Below are 14,756 nucleotides of genomic sequence, written 5' to 3'. Positions count from 1 at the left end.
GGCTTTGATCCCTCCTAATTTTTAAAGGTTTGTTATATTAATCCTCTGCATTCTGGGAAAACAACTTTAGGGCAAAGCTGCTGATTTACTTTCTTGAAATGCAGGAACATTCTCTTTTTTTCAGTAAGATTTTTTTTTTTTAGCTAATTGTAGAAATTAGTGCACATGTATTCTTCCAGGTGTTCTGTTTTCCTGCATTCCAGAGCCCTCATTTATTTTCCTTTTTTTTTTTTTTTTACTATACAAGAGAGATTTAACCTGACATTTTAGATTAAGGACAGGCACCTTACGTTACTTGGAGAAGGGCTTTCTAGCCTTTCTTTTTTTTGCTTATTTACCACCAGGCAATTTGCTTTCCATGTTTTTGCACATCACAGTTTATAAAAATGAAAGAAGACAGCAAAATATTCTCCCATCTACCTTTGTCCTCTTTTATTTTTTTCAGGTAGAACTCTACTATTGAGATGTAACTGAAATGATAGTGTGAGCATTTGACTTTATATGACAGGCTTGGAGCTAAAGGAGAGGAGGAGTTTTTAACCGTTTTACACAAGGGGAAAATTAGCTATTCTCAACTGATAGGACTGTAATATACTTGTCGTTAGAATGTACATGCACACCTAATATAACCTTGAAAAAATTATAGTCACTGGCAAGTAACTTTTTTCCCAAATAATGAACATTTTCACTGTTCAGGAGATAGGGACACGTTTTAAATTGGTGACCTATGTTTGTAGGATTTTTTAGTTCATTTGAATAGACTGACAGTACTCAGTTTAAAAGAATACTGAAATGGGTTCAGGGATCACCACTTCATATTTTAGTGGACTTCTAATTTACCTTGAAAATGTTGTGGCATTTTTCATCTGTGTTGCCTCAATATCACAGAAATGGGCCATTGTATTTTCAGACTGATAGAAATGAGACGGGAAAAAAAAGACAAATGTGATGGAAATAAGACAAAGACTTCATTTTTGTAAGCTCTGAAGTAGAACTAGTGTTCATCTGTGTACTAATGTGAGATTTCATCTGCTTAGAACTCTGAGGGAGGTAGGGAAAAAGTATGAATTACCAAGTATGTGCGAAGCATGGAATTCAACACGTGCACATTTCTGGAATTATAACAATATACAACCCATTGCTTTGCAGCATTTTTGCTATTCAGTATGTAACTTTGAAAGGAACAAGATGAACTTGTTCATCTTGTAGGAATTCACTGAGTAAGAATGTAATGTAATTAGTAAGAATGTGATGTAATTACTAATGTAATTAGTAAGAATGTAATGGAATTAGTAAACACAAAGAATCTCATGGTCTGGAGGAGTTTATTTGAAAATGCATTAATAAGGAGGAAACATTATTTAGTGCTTGACACAGAATCATAGAATCACTGAGGTTGGGAAAAGACCCTTAAGATCATTGGGTCCAATTTTACTACCATAGACCATGTCCCTAAATAGCATGTCTACACATCTTCTAAATACTTCCAGGGATGGTGACTCAACCACTTCTCTGGGCAGCCTGTTCCAGTGCTTGGCAACTCTTTTGGGGAAGAAATTTTTCCTAATACCCAATATAAAACATTCAGATAGAAATAGGAAAGCAGTTCAGTTTAGTGTACCAAGAAGTAGTTTGGTCTGAAAATGTCAGTAGCATGGGTTTAGAGGAAAATGCAAAAAGCGTAAGAAATGGACCTTTACAACGCTTAGGAATTTTGATTTATTCAGCTTATCTGCCCCCAGAAAAGACGAAGAAGAAACTGTGAGTGGGAAAGATGCTGATAGTGGAAACTCTTTCAGTCTTGCAGTAAATCATAACAGTGAAATAAAGCAAGTTCACTCTTGAAAGTCGCTCGTGAATTTAGAGGAAATTTTGAGACATCTCCACAACCTAATAGAGATATACTGTGTTTGGTAATTATTTTTTTTAAATTCGATACCTTTTTGAAACAATCTTTCTAGGACTTCTTTTTTTTCCTGGGTGTTGGGGGTTGTTTGTTTTCAGATTTTTTTTATATCCTTTCTCTTTCTCCAGTCAGTTCAAGTCTTTGGCACAGACTGCCAACTGAAGTTGACTGTGATTCACAGCCAGTATATGTCTAAAGCATATAACTGCTAAAGTACACTGTCCTCCTATACTGGAGAAAATAATGCCCTGCAACTATAGCCATATGGTGACCTTTGCATTGCAGATGGGACAAGCACAAGCAGGATGCTTCATTGCTTGGTGGCAATCACAATTGTAATAGATTGTAACTAGTGTGGAGGGTAGAAAGAGCTGATTTTTTTTCCCCTCTCTAATGCATAATGGTTTTTTTTCTTATCCGGTTCACCTGGACTAGCTGACAAGGAAGAGGCAGTGTTGCTGCACCGTTCCTGGGAGAGTGCTGCTTAGCAGGGCTTTGCAGTGATCAACAGGTTTAACATGACTTACTGCCAGAGTCTGAGAAGGTGCTTCCCAAACATGAGATAACATGTTGTGAAGATTCAGTGAACTGTGTTCTCATGATGCTGAGTTAAGCTATTAAGTTGTTCCTTCTGAATTTTTATCTTTTTCCCTGAAAGAACAGATATATGTTGCCCTTAGAGTTTTAAGTACTGCATTTTTGATATTTTAACAGTTGATCATTTTGTGCACTTCATAGTAGAAAGGAGTTGTACACTTCATATGCAGAAAAGGAGTCTTGAGTATCAATGCTCAGATCTAGTAAGCTGCTTCTGCATCTTGTGAGAGGAGGAGGAGGGGCAGGCACTGCTCTCTTCTCTTTGGTGACCAGTGACAGGAGCCGAGGGTTGTGTCAGGGGAGGTTAAGGTTAGATATTAGAAAAAGGTTCTTCACCCAGAGTGTGGTTGGGCACTGGAACAGGCTCCTCAGGGAAGGGGTCACAGCATCAAGCCCAACAGTGTTCAAGAAGTGTTTGGGCAATAATCTCAGGCACATGGTGTGACTCTTGGGGATGGTCCTGTGCAGGGCTAAGAGTTGGATCCTTGTAGGTCCCTTCCAACTCAGCATATTCTGTGATTCTGTGAAGAGACATTTAGAGTACTGGGTATCTTCTTCTTGGTAATGAAAATGTGTTTTGTGCACTGCTAGTCTCCATGGTTGGAAAATTAAATATTTAAAGAGATGATTAAAGTATACAGGTATGAACTCTGACAGCAAAACTGCTGCTTACTAATATTACTCTTTCCCAGCTTCTTAATGAATGTAATTTCCTATTGAATTAAATAACCTTTCTTTTATTTCTTTAGAGGGAAATCCATTTGTCCAAGCAATACCTTAACTTCTGTGCTAGACAAAGAAATGCAGAGCAGGCCTCCACCTCCTATTCCTCATTGCAAACAAACAGATAAGTAAGGAATTCGTTTCAAAACAGTGGTTTTCAATTTTGTGCTGAGTTACTTGAGGAACATCTTCCTGAGCCTCAACTGTATACACCCTATTTCTTTTTTTTTCCCAACCCACACACAGCTCTGGAGCTTTCAGCATGCACTAAGATGTTCTTTCCAGAGAAGTAAGCCTGAAATGAAGTGACAAGAAAATGTAGGAGTGGCTATGTGATACAGGGATAGTGATATAACAAATATTATGGAGTTTTAAAATTATTTTGTAATAAATATTAGATAGTTGGGAAGAGAGTGCCATTTGGGAGAGTTGGGAATTATTTTTTTTTTACCTTTAACCATTCTCTGTACAAGAGTAATATCTTATTGGCATGGTTTGTTTGGACACGTAGTAAATGTATTTTTCTTGCGTAGATATGACTACACAGTTGATTGAAGGTGAACTACCATTTTTATCAGATAGTGAAAACTACTGAAGGTGGGATATATAAGGCTTCCTGTTGAATAGTCTTAATAGAACAGTCTTTGCTTTGTATGACCTGCCAGCTTCAGATACCCATAGTTATTTTCATTTCCACTTCTGTGGAACTGCTGTCTTCAGTGGCCCTAATTCATGTAAAGGAGTTATGTGGCAAAATTAAATAAAGGGCTTTAGCCATTTATTTTAATTACTATAAGTGAAATTTCTTCAGAGTGCTTAATTCTAAATCTTTTGGAAGATCTCATACTCTCTTATTGAAAAAATTTTTTACAGTGTTTGGATTTGGTATTACCATCTATTTTTTGTTACTCTTGCTTTTAAAAGCAAGCACATTTGATCATCAGCTCACTTTAAAAGTATTTCTTTTGCTGTTTCTTTTAAAAAGACATTTTGAACATTTAGTCTTCAGTACAGTATAATTTTTGTAATAAATATTACAAAATTATTGTAAATTATATTTTCTGGTAAAACTCTGAAACAAATTTTATCGATTCAGACATGTTGATGTACATTAATTTAATAAAGTATATGTTTTTTCCAAAAATCAGTCAACAGAGGCTTTCTGGAGCATTAAGGTACTTCTGTTAAAATGTAATTTAGAAGTACATGCCATTTACCAAAGCAGTGTACATGTGCACACTGAGACATTATGTGAGTTTGTGATTTCAGTTTACTTTGTATCTTTTCTTCATGCATGTGAGTAACATCTAATATTCTTATAATTTCAGGAGTAGTGGAAACATTGGCTTATCCAAACCATTAAAAGAAGAACCAGTAATTGACTACTTTGATGTCCAGGACTGAAGTGATTGATGTAGAATCATTCAGATGTATCAGAATCATGTTGATTATGAATGATACAGAAGTTTAGAGGTGAAGATACTAAGTTACTGTGTGAGGTGCTTTTTGATTATCTGTCAAATGATCAGTTGTTCAGCATATTCATGATTAAACATCTAAAGTTAGATAGATTGTGACAGTTTAAAAAGTTATGCATTTCAACAGTTTACGTGACTGCATAATACCTAATAGTAGTATAGCTTTTTAACCTGGGTTTGGTGCAGTTTTTTATCTAACGTGCTGTCAGAATGATGTATATTTTCGTTGATGCCTGTAAAGCAAGAGAACTGGTGGTAATTAAATGTATTTTTGGGATATTAAGAACAACAATAAATCACAAAGATTTATTTTGTCAGTTCTCACACAAATTAAAATAAACTAGAAATGAACTGTGATAAAAACACTGGTCAGGAAATTCTCAAAGTATTTTCATGTTTTATTGATCCACATTTGTGTTAATGTGGTAAATTTGGGAATTTGAGTTACTCTTTTGCATGGAAGGAAATATAAAATTTAAGTATGAATATATACATAAATGCATATTAAGAGCACAGACTTCCTTTGGTATCTGAAGAGCCAACATTTGGGGAAAGTGGGGATTAAGACTTATTTTACTTTATTTCAAATTTGATGCATTAAAACAGAAAGAAACAAACAAGCAAAAACAAAAGAAAAAACCCAAGCCAAACAACAACAAAACCAACCCCACAACACAAGATTACTACTATAACTTGGTTTAGTAGTACTTAATAACTTGGTCTTTGTTCAAGACCTTGAACAAAATCAAAAATCAGACTTTATATATATTTTGGTGTTTTATGCATGGTTTTATTGGGGCTTACATTTTTTTCTGTACTGTGAAAGCTTAAGATGAATGTGTGAAGTTTGGTTTAAGTATGTTATGGATTTGGAATAATATTTGTAAAATTTATAAGACCATCTAAACTGTATGATAATGGAAGATCTTTGTTTTATGGGAAATGCCATTAACAAAATGGGATGACAGTTTCCAGAATTGTTTCCAGATCTTGATTTAAGATAGGTGAGTAGCTCTGTGGGAGAGGAGATTGTAGGTCTGATCGGAAAAGGTGGTACAGCTCTAAATTTGAGTTACATCTGTTCTCTTGAGGAGAAGGTTTTTTATATTAATAACTTCAGGAACTCTGACACTGATGCATTCTTTTTCTTGATCCTTGTGGTTGCTATAATTAGCACTAGAGGTGAGCCCCCTGCACAGCATCAGGGGCTGCTGCTAAAAGGGCTTTAGCATGAAGAAGAAACAGATCTAGCAGAAGACTTGGTCATCTGTTGATTTAATTTTCAGCCAGCATGTTGTAGTGTGAGATTTGTTGCCAAGAAAATGGAAGGCAGTTCTGCATGCTTAGATTCACTTAGAGTTATCATATGACCCTTAACTATGAAGCATTCTGTGGCTACATTTCAATTGAACAGTTCATGAAACATTAAAGAATTAGCAGCAAACTCACAGACTGTATCTGTCCCCCAAATGTTTTGAAAATTAAAATGCATGCTATTATCATTTATTTTTGTAGGAGTTTATTATTTCACATTTTTAAAAATGCAGTCTTAAACATTTTGAAGTGCTTCAGGTAGAACAGGTACCCTCAAGAGTGTTCAGGCTTCTAATTTGTATATAGTAATTTGAATTGGTTTTATGTTTTTTTGTCTAATACTCTGTGATCAGAAATGAAAAATGAATCAATATAGCTTATATTGCCATTAATTTCATAAGCATATTATGGTTTGATTCTACAAGGTGCAATGCTGCTAAGTTCAGCTGAAGAAGTAAGTTACTCTACATCTTTCCAGGAATGTATTTCTTCAATCCCTTCATTGCGAGGAGTGTGTATGTGTATGAAAAGCTTGCAGACAAATACCAGCTCAATATGACCAAACAAAGGCTATTTCTGTTTTTGAAACTCAGAGCTATAGCACCGAGTTAATACAGCACTGATTTCAATCTAGTTAAGACCTTTAGGGAGAAAGAATGTATATAGTTATACTAAAAAGGTAGGGTTCTGGACAGGAGCTGATACACATTTCCAGTGAACTGAGTTAGATGCATGTATACTGGAGCACACATAGACTTAACACTACAGAAAACCAAGGTGATTTAGTTTATAATAAATAGAATAAAACTTAAGCCTACTAACTTTTCACAGTTCTACATGAATATAGCCAAAACATCACATTTACACTTCTGATTTGAAATTTAAAACTTAAAAGATTTTCATAGCATTATTTTTAACTCTGCTTTTTGTAATTTTCATCAGATTATGGCTTTAACATAAATATGTGAGCCTTGGTGAGATGCACTTCAACAGTCAAATATCTGCCACTGCTTGTAATAAGAAAACAGAGCTAATCTTCAGCTTCTCAAGCTGAGATTGATAATTATTACTAAATCTTTTAATACTCAGAAGTCATCCTTCCCATCACTAACCTCTTAACTACATGACTGTTAAAACATTTTTATAGATCCATATGTCACACACCTCTAAATCATGGCTGTTGGAGCATACCTGTAGTTATGAAGCAAGTCACATGTGCCAAATCTTTTTTTTAATATATTTTAATAACTTGGTTAAAAACATGATACTATATGTTTACCCATGAAAGTAATACCAAAAAGAAAGTATTGATATTTTTCTCCCCAGAACAGTTACATTAGCCTTAAGGAATTCAGCAAAGGTTAACAGTGGTGCTGTTCTCTCTGTTTTTGTTTGCTTTTGCTGCAATGTATCAGTGACTTTCATATGGAATAGTAATAAAGGCTGTAGTTTTGATATATGTGATAACTCATCTTTATATTGCACATGTGCCTCGTGGAAATATTTTCCAAATAGCTATTTTGTAAATCTGAGCTGGCCTTTACACCTTTATCTAATAGAAAAATGAGTGGATAAAGGACATGCATCAATGAAGTCAGTGGCAAAAATCCTATTGACATTACTGGAACTATGACTTCAGCTTTGATATGCTAGTAATTTTCCAGAGCCCTAAGAATAATATTAGTCCCTGTAAATTTATTTGGAAAAAGTACTTTGCAATAAACATCTTTTGAAATAAGTTCTGTGATGTCAATTGGAATTATGCAACTTCATGAAGTGCTTTTAAAATTGTGTATAAAATAGGCAGATACTATGGCATTTGGGCTCTGCTATTGCCTATCTGTATTGTTTAACATGTTTAAAGTGTTCTGAATATTCAGTGCATGGGTTTAATCTAAAATTGTATAAGATGCATAAGTAGACTTCAATACCACTGTTTCTGTGGCAGTTTTGTACAGTATCTGCCTCATATCTAAATGAGCAAAGTAAAATTGTTTTACAACACTTAAGTTATTTGTTGATAGATTTATATTTTATTGGATTTTTTCAAGTTACTGATATAAAATTACTTTCTTTATAAACCTGAAATAAATCTAAATTGAAAGTTCAGTGCTTTGGAGTTGTTTGCAAACTTTGTCTTGGTATTCCAAAGTTGGAACACTGAGACATCACAGAGAAACAGTAAAGATTTAAATGGAAATCTGGGGAGTCCTTTTCCTCAAATTTTGAAAGAAAAGTGTGATTTCCTGGATTTGAAGTGGTTTTTAATGAGTGCTCTATGGAGAATGAAGCAAGTAAAGAGGGCTCTCCAGGAAATGGAGACTGTGCTATCTTCTTGGAATTCAGAAGTACAGAAGAGATGATTCTGAATAGAAATGTACATTACGGTTATCTGAAAACCCCTTTATTATGTCAGCCTAAATGCTACTTGGCAATAAAATGTATGATTTTAACTGATGGTCTCTTCATTGTTGTTTGTCCACCATTCAGTTGTAATTGTGACTGTAAAGGAGGGGGGAGGGGAGTGGGTACTGATGTAACTTTCAAGTCCCTTAGGCCATTAGATGTAACAAACACAGAATGATATGATAAATGGGGGTGGAAGGATGATGTAAAAACTTTATCATCAGAGTTCAGTAAGTGGCAAGAAGACTCAAAAAGCAAGCAGTCTGAAAATTAGAAGTTGGAAATAATTTGAACTTGCCTCCTCTGGAAAGTTTTATACTAGGTCACGCATTTCCAACAGCAAAAGCCTGACCTGATATTTCAAGTGAAGTGCAAGATGGCTTCAGAAATTCAGTAAGTGATCTGAGATTGAAGAATTCTTGAAAGACAGCTGGAAAACTTTTGTCTTGCTACCTCAGCTGCCAGTAAGTTTGGACTTTCTTTTCTGGATATTTTTGGAGGATGAAGATGGCATGCTGCAGGTGTATAAACATTGGAAAACAGATCTTAACTGGAAATCTTTGCCTGAAAAAAACACTTGCATTTCAGTTCAGGACTGTCATTGACTAGGTGACCAAATATCTCATCCTTACCAGTGTGTGCAAATGGCACCAGAAGAGACAAATCAGTTTTGTTTTCTGTTCACTTGTCCATGTTGGAAATATGATTAGATAGAATAATATTGTTCAAATAATGTTGGGTTTACAGTATTTTAGTCTTTGCAGATGCTGAGTTCCCAGTAGAAGTCTTGCTATTTAACAAATGCTGTTCTCATGCTTTACTAAGATGCTGCATTCCAAAGATGGTTGATGTGCAAATTTTTGTCTATATACTTGTTACTTAACCATGAATAAGAATATCAGAGCCATTAGGGTATATTTAGAGAGGCTGTATTTTGGATGCTCCTGAGCTTTAGACCAGGTTTCTTAGTCTTTGTTATCTCAGGATTTTTGAAGGAAGTAGTGCAGCATCTTGAGCAGAAGGAGAGACCATGTTGAAGTTGTCCTTTGGTGTTATCCCATGAGGTATTGTTTCTAGCACTGTGGGGTTCTTGTTGTTTTGGGGTTTTTTTAACCAGGTTGTCCAGTTTTACATCTCTATGGAAAATACAGGTCTCTTTCACAACAGAAAATTGCTTTTACCACTGAAAGAATCTTTTTCAGAGCATAGATGAAGGTATAGCACTTTTCTGGTATTTCAGGCAATCCTCTTTAATATTTTGGGCTCCATTATGACCTACTGTTGCCTTCTCTGGAGCTTTTTTCAGTTAAAGGAAGGAGGGGCAAAATGTGTCTGTTGTGTAGAGATGTGTTTTGCTTGCCCCTCACAACCTTACTTTCTGTGTAACACCCAGGAACTGCCCCCTAGTAAACGATTCAGCTTTCTGATGTATCTAACATGTGCTTACTCCAGTGTCCAATCATCTTCCTACATCCATATTTATTCCCTTAAAGTGTAGAAAATGTATTCCAGTCAGAGGACTAGAGGGCTTCATTTGTAAGGAGATGTAAGAAACTAAACTTAAAATCATTATCACTATAAAGAAAAGTTTATCTTAATAGAACACTTTTTATATAGGAGGTAGGAACCAAAAGGCTGTCCCTTTCAAAATGTGTATGCAGGGTAAGCTAACATGTTTTACAAGGAGGCATTATTTATTATTATTTATATCTGAGTTCTAGGAAGTAAAAGGTGTGGTGAAAACTGTTGGATGTGTTGGATAGTTGCCTATCAAACAGTACAGTCAGGAAAGTAAATTCTGTCCATTCAAGGCACCTAGGCAGCTTATCTCTTTTTTTAACAAGCAGTAAGGAATTTTCATAATTTACTGCTTACCCAGTAAGTTAGATCTCTTATTAACAAATGCTGTTTCAGGAAATGTTAATTAAAATCTTCAATCAGTGCAGTAAATCCTGGGGTAAGTACTGATTTAGGTTGGTGTTTAAATTCAGTATGTTGGCATCAAGTAAGTGCCAAAGTTTCTAATTAAGTATATGTCTGTGTGATTGCTTAGGAAGGACAGTTCAGCAGCTTAAATCAAAGCCTTATGCAATTCTAATTATATTCTATTGAAGTAGGCAGTGATTAAACAGGTATTGGACTGATGCAACTGAAATATCAATGAAATAAGTGATGAATTTTTATATAAGGTGTTTATATAAGGTATTTTTGGTTACTTCATTAGACATTTAAGGAGCACTACATCTTGCCTATCAGCTGATATCTAAGTACTTACTAAGTAAGTAATGCACTAAGAAGTAACTGAGAAAGCCTCATACAAAATCAGTTAAATTTTCTGGTTCTCCTGTTTTTTCCATTCCCCACCATGAGAAATTATTTTAATCTTCAGCCCGAATGTGCACAAAGCTGTGCACTTGGAATAAAATACCCTGATGCAATTTTACAGGCTGGAGCTCATTGGCTAGATATAGCAGCTGTGTAAAAAGACCTGGGTGCCAGGGGATCCTGGTGGACAGCTAGTTAACTGTGAGTTAGCAGTGCACCCTTATGGCAAAGGCAGCCAGCCATGCACTGTGCTGGATTAGTAAGCACAAAGACAGCAGGTCGAGGGAAGTCATTACTCCACTCTTCAGCACTTGTGAGATGACTCGAGTCATACTGGGTCCAGCTGTGGGCTCCCCAGTACAAGAAAGACCTTGACTGAACCAAGTCAAACAGAAAACCACAAAGTTGGTCAGGAAGCAGGAGTACATGATGTGACATACATGGAGAGGTTGAAGTCACTGGATTTGTTCAGCTTCAAAAGAGAGAATATTAAGAGATCTTACTGCTGTGCACAACTACCAAATGCGAGGGTATAAGAAGACAGAGCCAGAGTGCATTAGAAGGATGAGAGGAAATAGACAGAAGTTGAAACATGAGAAATTATGACTTGATACACACAAAATAACTTCTACAATGAAGGTGTTAAAATACAGGATGAGTTCATTCAGAAATGTTACAGAATTTTCTACTATGAAGACATTAAGAACTCAACTATATGAGGTCCTGAGCAACCTTCTCTAATTGGATGTGCTTGTAGCAGGAAATCGAACTACATCACCTCCCTAAAGTCCCTTCCCACCAATATGGTCCTACAGTTCATGGTCAACTTAAACAAGTTCTGCTTCTGGGTCAGTTTTGTCCTTGAGCTTTAGCAGTTCCTTTTCTACATACAGTGTTAGCTGACAAAGGTGTTCGTAGAGATGAATTAATTCTCTCCATGTCTTTGCTTTGCTGGGCTGTCTTGATGTCCCTGAGTTTCCTTTTTTTTTGAACAGGCTACTGATTCTGATTATCATCTTAGTCTGTTTTATTCATCTTTCTGAATGTTGCATACAGTCTCCAGAAATCACTAGCAATTCTATTAATATACTAATATCTGTGCTATGTTTTTTCTTTCTTTTTCAAAAAGATCATGATTGGTTAATTGATAAAAGAGGTAATTCTGGAGTCATATTGAAGTGTTCAATAAGAATGACTTTTTGATGGTTGTTTTGTTCTAAATTGGATAGTTCTTAATCTTTGGTGTTGTTGTTTATTCTGATACAGCTTTTGCACTCTTCTAATGTGTAACTTTCAGTGGTTTTCACACATTCATGGGTAAAATATCTTCTGGTAGAACAAAATGGATTGAATGAAAGGAAATAAAATTTTCCGTGTTTTCCTGGGGCCTTATAAGCTGTATATGCAATGTAACTCATGATGAGGCTGTAATCCTTCAGTTACTACAGTGTTTGCAGATTCAAAGACTGTTAGAGTTAAATTCAAATATTAATTTTGGGGATAATGATAAAAGCAACAGATTTTTAACATTTATTTATTCTAAGTGAATGAAAAGATTATTTCAGTGCTTCATAACAGATTTCTTTTGCATCAAAGAATGTATAAAATTGAAATAATTTAGAGAGACATTGGCTTGAAGAGAGATCTCTTGTTATTCTGAGATTAGTAAAGCATTCTGTGAGTGTTATCTGATATTTAATTCCTTAATGATGCAAATACTTTTAATGGCCAAACAGATTCTGTCATCAAAAACTGATTGAAGCAGGATAAGTTGATTCTGTGGAATGAACATCTTACAATATATATCAAGAAGTTATAAAAAGGCTTGTTTCCAAAGCAAAAGGATTTGCAAAATAGTGTAGTGGCAGATGTGCTCCTCTTCATGTGGATATAAACTAAAAACAGTTATCCTGTAATATAGTTTTCAAAACATTATCCATTATCCAGGTCTTCAAATTGGAAATATAATCATGTGAAAGAAATTAATATCAATAAAAACTACTTTACAATTATGTGCATCTAGAGCTAAGACTTTCCCTTTTTTCCACCAGTGTCACAGCTGAAGAGTGCAATTTTGTAATTACTCCGTAGCATACAAGCTCTAATCAGTTACTGACTGATTCCTGTTTGGTTGTTCCATTCAAATTCAGTCTACCAGTAATGGCAGTAATGTTCTTTCCTCACTCTAGGTACTAGACCCCTTGATTGTTACTAGATGGGAAGTCTGGCCATTCCAGGTACAGAGTGGGAATGTGGGCCCATATGAATCCGTGACAGGAGGAGTTTTAGGAAAACAGATTGGGCAAAAGAGAGAAAAAGGCATGGACTCAGGTCATGGCTGGTGTTTTTAATTCCAGAGTTCCTTGAAGATTGTATTACACCTGGCAGCCTTTTGTCATAAGGGTGCCAAAAAGATGGAGAACATTGGAAGGGTATGGGTATGATTAATTTCTTTATGCTTGACAATACAAAGGTAGTAAGGAAGGCAGCATACGTCTCTACTACTGTAGCTGAATGATGCTGGAAACTGGTCTGGTGCCATATGCATGGTGCTGTCAATCTTGGCTTCCTCAGCATAGGTCTAATGGCATAAGATAGCCAGGAAACAGCAGTTTTGGCTAAGATGGGGAAGTAAGAAAGCAGGAGGGCTAGCATATGTGCCCAGTAACAAAGGCGTTGTCACTCCAGCAGCCCAGGAGTCGTGAGGTATTCAGAGAAGGAATGAAGAAAATGTTGCTCCAGCATTTTCTGCTAAAAGGGCAGAAAATCAGGCTGTGCTCTGGTTTTGGGAGGAACCAGTCTCACAGTGATGAGAAAAGAGCAGGGCAAAATGAGGAAAGGGATACATACAGTCAGTAGTATTCCTGAGCATATTGCAGCCAGCAATACATTTCAAAAACAAAAGCTGGCTGAGTCATTTGGAAAGTGTATGCAGATATTCTAGTGGCACACTGAGGGACAAAATTGCTTGAAATAACAATGGGAGATTTAGGCTCATGAGCTAATGACTGCAGATTTTCATGAATGAAAAAATGGATTATGCTTCAGTTCATGATTGCACCAAAGGTGAAGAAGTTTTGCATGGTAGGCAATGGTGGGAGGGGAGAGAAAGGGATGATCTGTTCCTCCTTTTTACATGTTTATTACACTTTGAAGAGGCACCATTGGTGAAACCTCCCTTCCTTCCCAAATGGGGGGTGGACCCTCAACCAGAATCTGGCCTGCTTTAAAGGGTGAGCTAAGTCACAGAGGAGTAGATGGGAATGCCAATACACTGATGATTCAGGGGAAGTTCATTTTGCAGTGGGCTCTTGAGTTCTCTTAACAGAGAACCACAAAGTGCTTCTTGTGTCAAGTACCAGAAGACTTCCTGGTTTTAAGGTGGACAGCGTGCCAGGTAATAGCATGGAGTTACAACCTATCAAGGGATAGCGAAAAAAAAAATTGTCACATAGACACATAGAGGGAAGGTTTTGTTCATCCTTAAGACCAGTAAGTATTAAGGGGACCAGTGAATTCTGGTTGATCACCACTTGTCCTCTCACTGTAGATATAAATTCCATTCTATTCTTGCAGAGTAGCCAGAGATGACAGAATGGATCCTCTGTTATGCTCTGTGAGATACTGTTCCTTTGACTAAACATCTTAGTTCATACATTTCTATGGTTGTAGATCATGGCTTACAGAAGATATTACTTAATATTTTGACTACTACTGATAAATCCCATGTGATTTTAATCTACTGATATTCAAGTTCTAAGGCCAGGCACAGTGTTTGCTCAGCAGTCTTCAATACAGATGAGCCCAATGCTAGAATTAACAAATTCAAAAGGCTGCTTGAAGTCACATGCTAATGACTTTCTATTTGTTGTGCAGTGTAGTGGAATTGTGGCTGGACTTTTGATATTTACAGGACAGCAGAAAAGAAGACAAGTCCTATTGCTTGAATATACAGGGAGCCCAAGGACAAATTCCTCACTCTTATCACAGAATATTCTGAGTTGAAA

At 36.0% G+C, this 14,756-nt stretch overlaps 1 protein-coding gene across 6 annotated transcripts in view; it reads left to right on the top strand.

The window, feature by feature from the left end:
* Window positions 1-8,475, top strand: part of NFX1 (nuclear transcription factor, X-box binding 1) — a 72,422-nt gene extending 63,947 nt beyond the window's left edge. For 4 of the 6 annotated variants that reach the window (XM_027662819.1, XM_027662820.1, XM_027662815.1 and 1 more), the window contains 2 exons: window positions 3,253-3,354; window positions 4,555-8,475. In XM_027662819.1, the coding sequence (XP_027518620.1) occupies window positions 3,253-3,354; window positions 4,555-4,630 (178 nt within the window). In that variant the 3' untranslated portion in view covers window positions 4,631-8,475. Of the gene's footprint in view, window positions 1-445; window positions 2,802-3,252; window positions 3,355-4,554 lie in introns of those variants that run through there. The other 2 variants (XM_027662821.1, XM_027662817.1) reach the window with 2 other exon arrangements.
* The last annotated feature ends 6,281 nt before the right edge of the window (window positions 8,476-14,756 follow it).

This window comes from Corapipo altera, unplaced genomic scaffold (genome assembly GCF_003945725.1).
Source record: "Corapipo altera isolate COAL_440 unplaced genomic scaffold, ASM394572v1 359, whole genome shotgun sequence".
In the NCBI taxonomy this organism is placed as follows: domain Eukaryota; kingdom Metazoa; phylum Chordata; class Aves; order Passeriformes; family Pipridae; genus Corapipo; species Corapipo altera.
The sequence above is the reverse complement of the archived record's forward strand: the minus strand, read 5'-3'. Positions and strand labels throughout refer to the sequence as shown.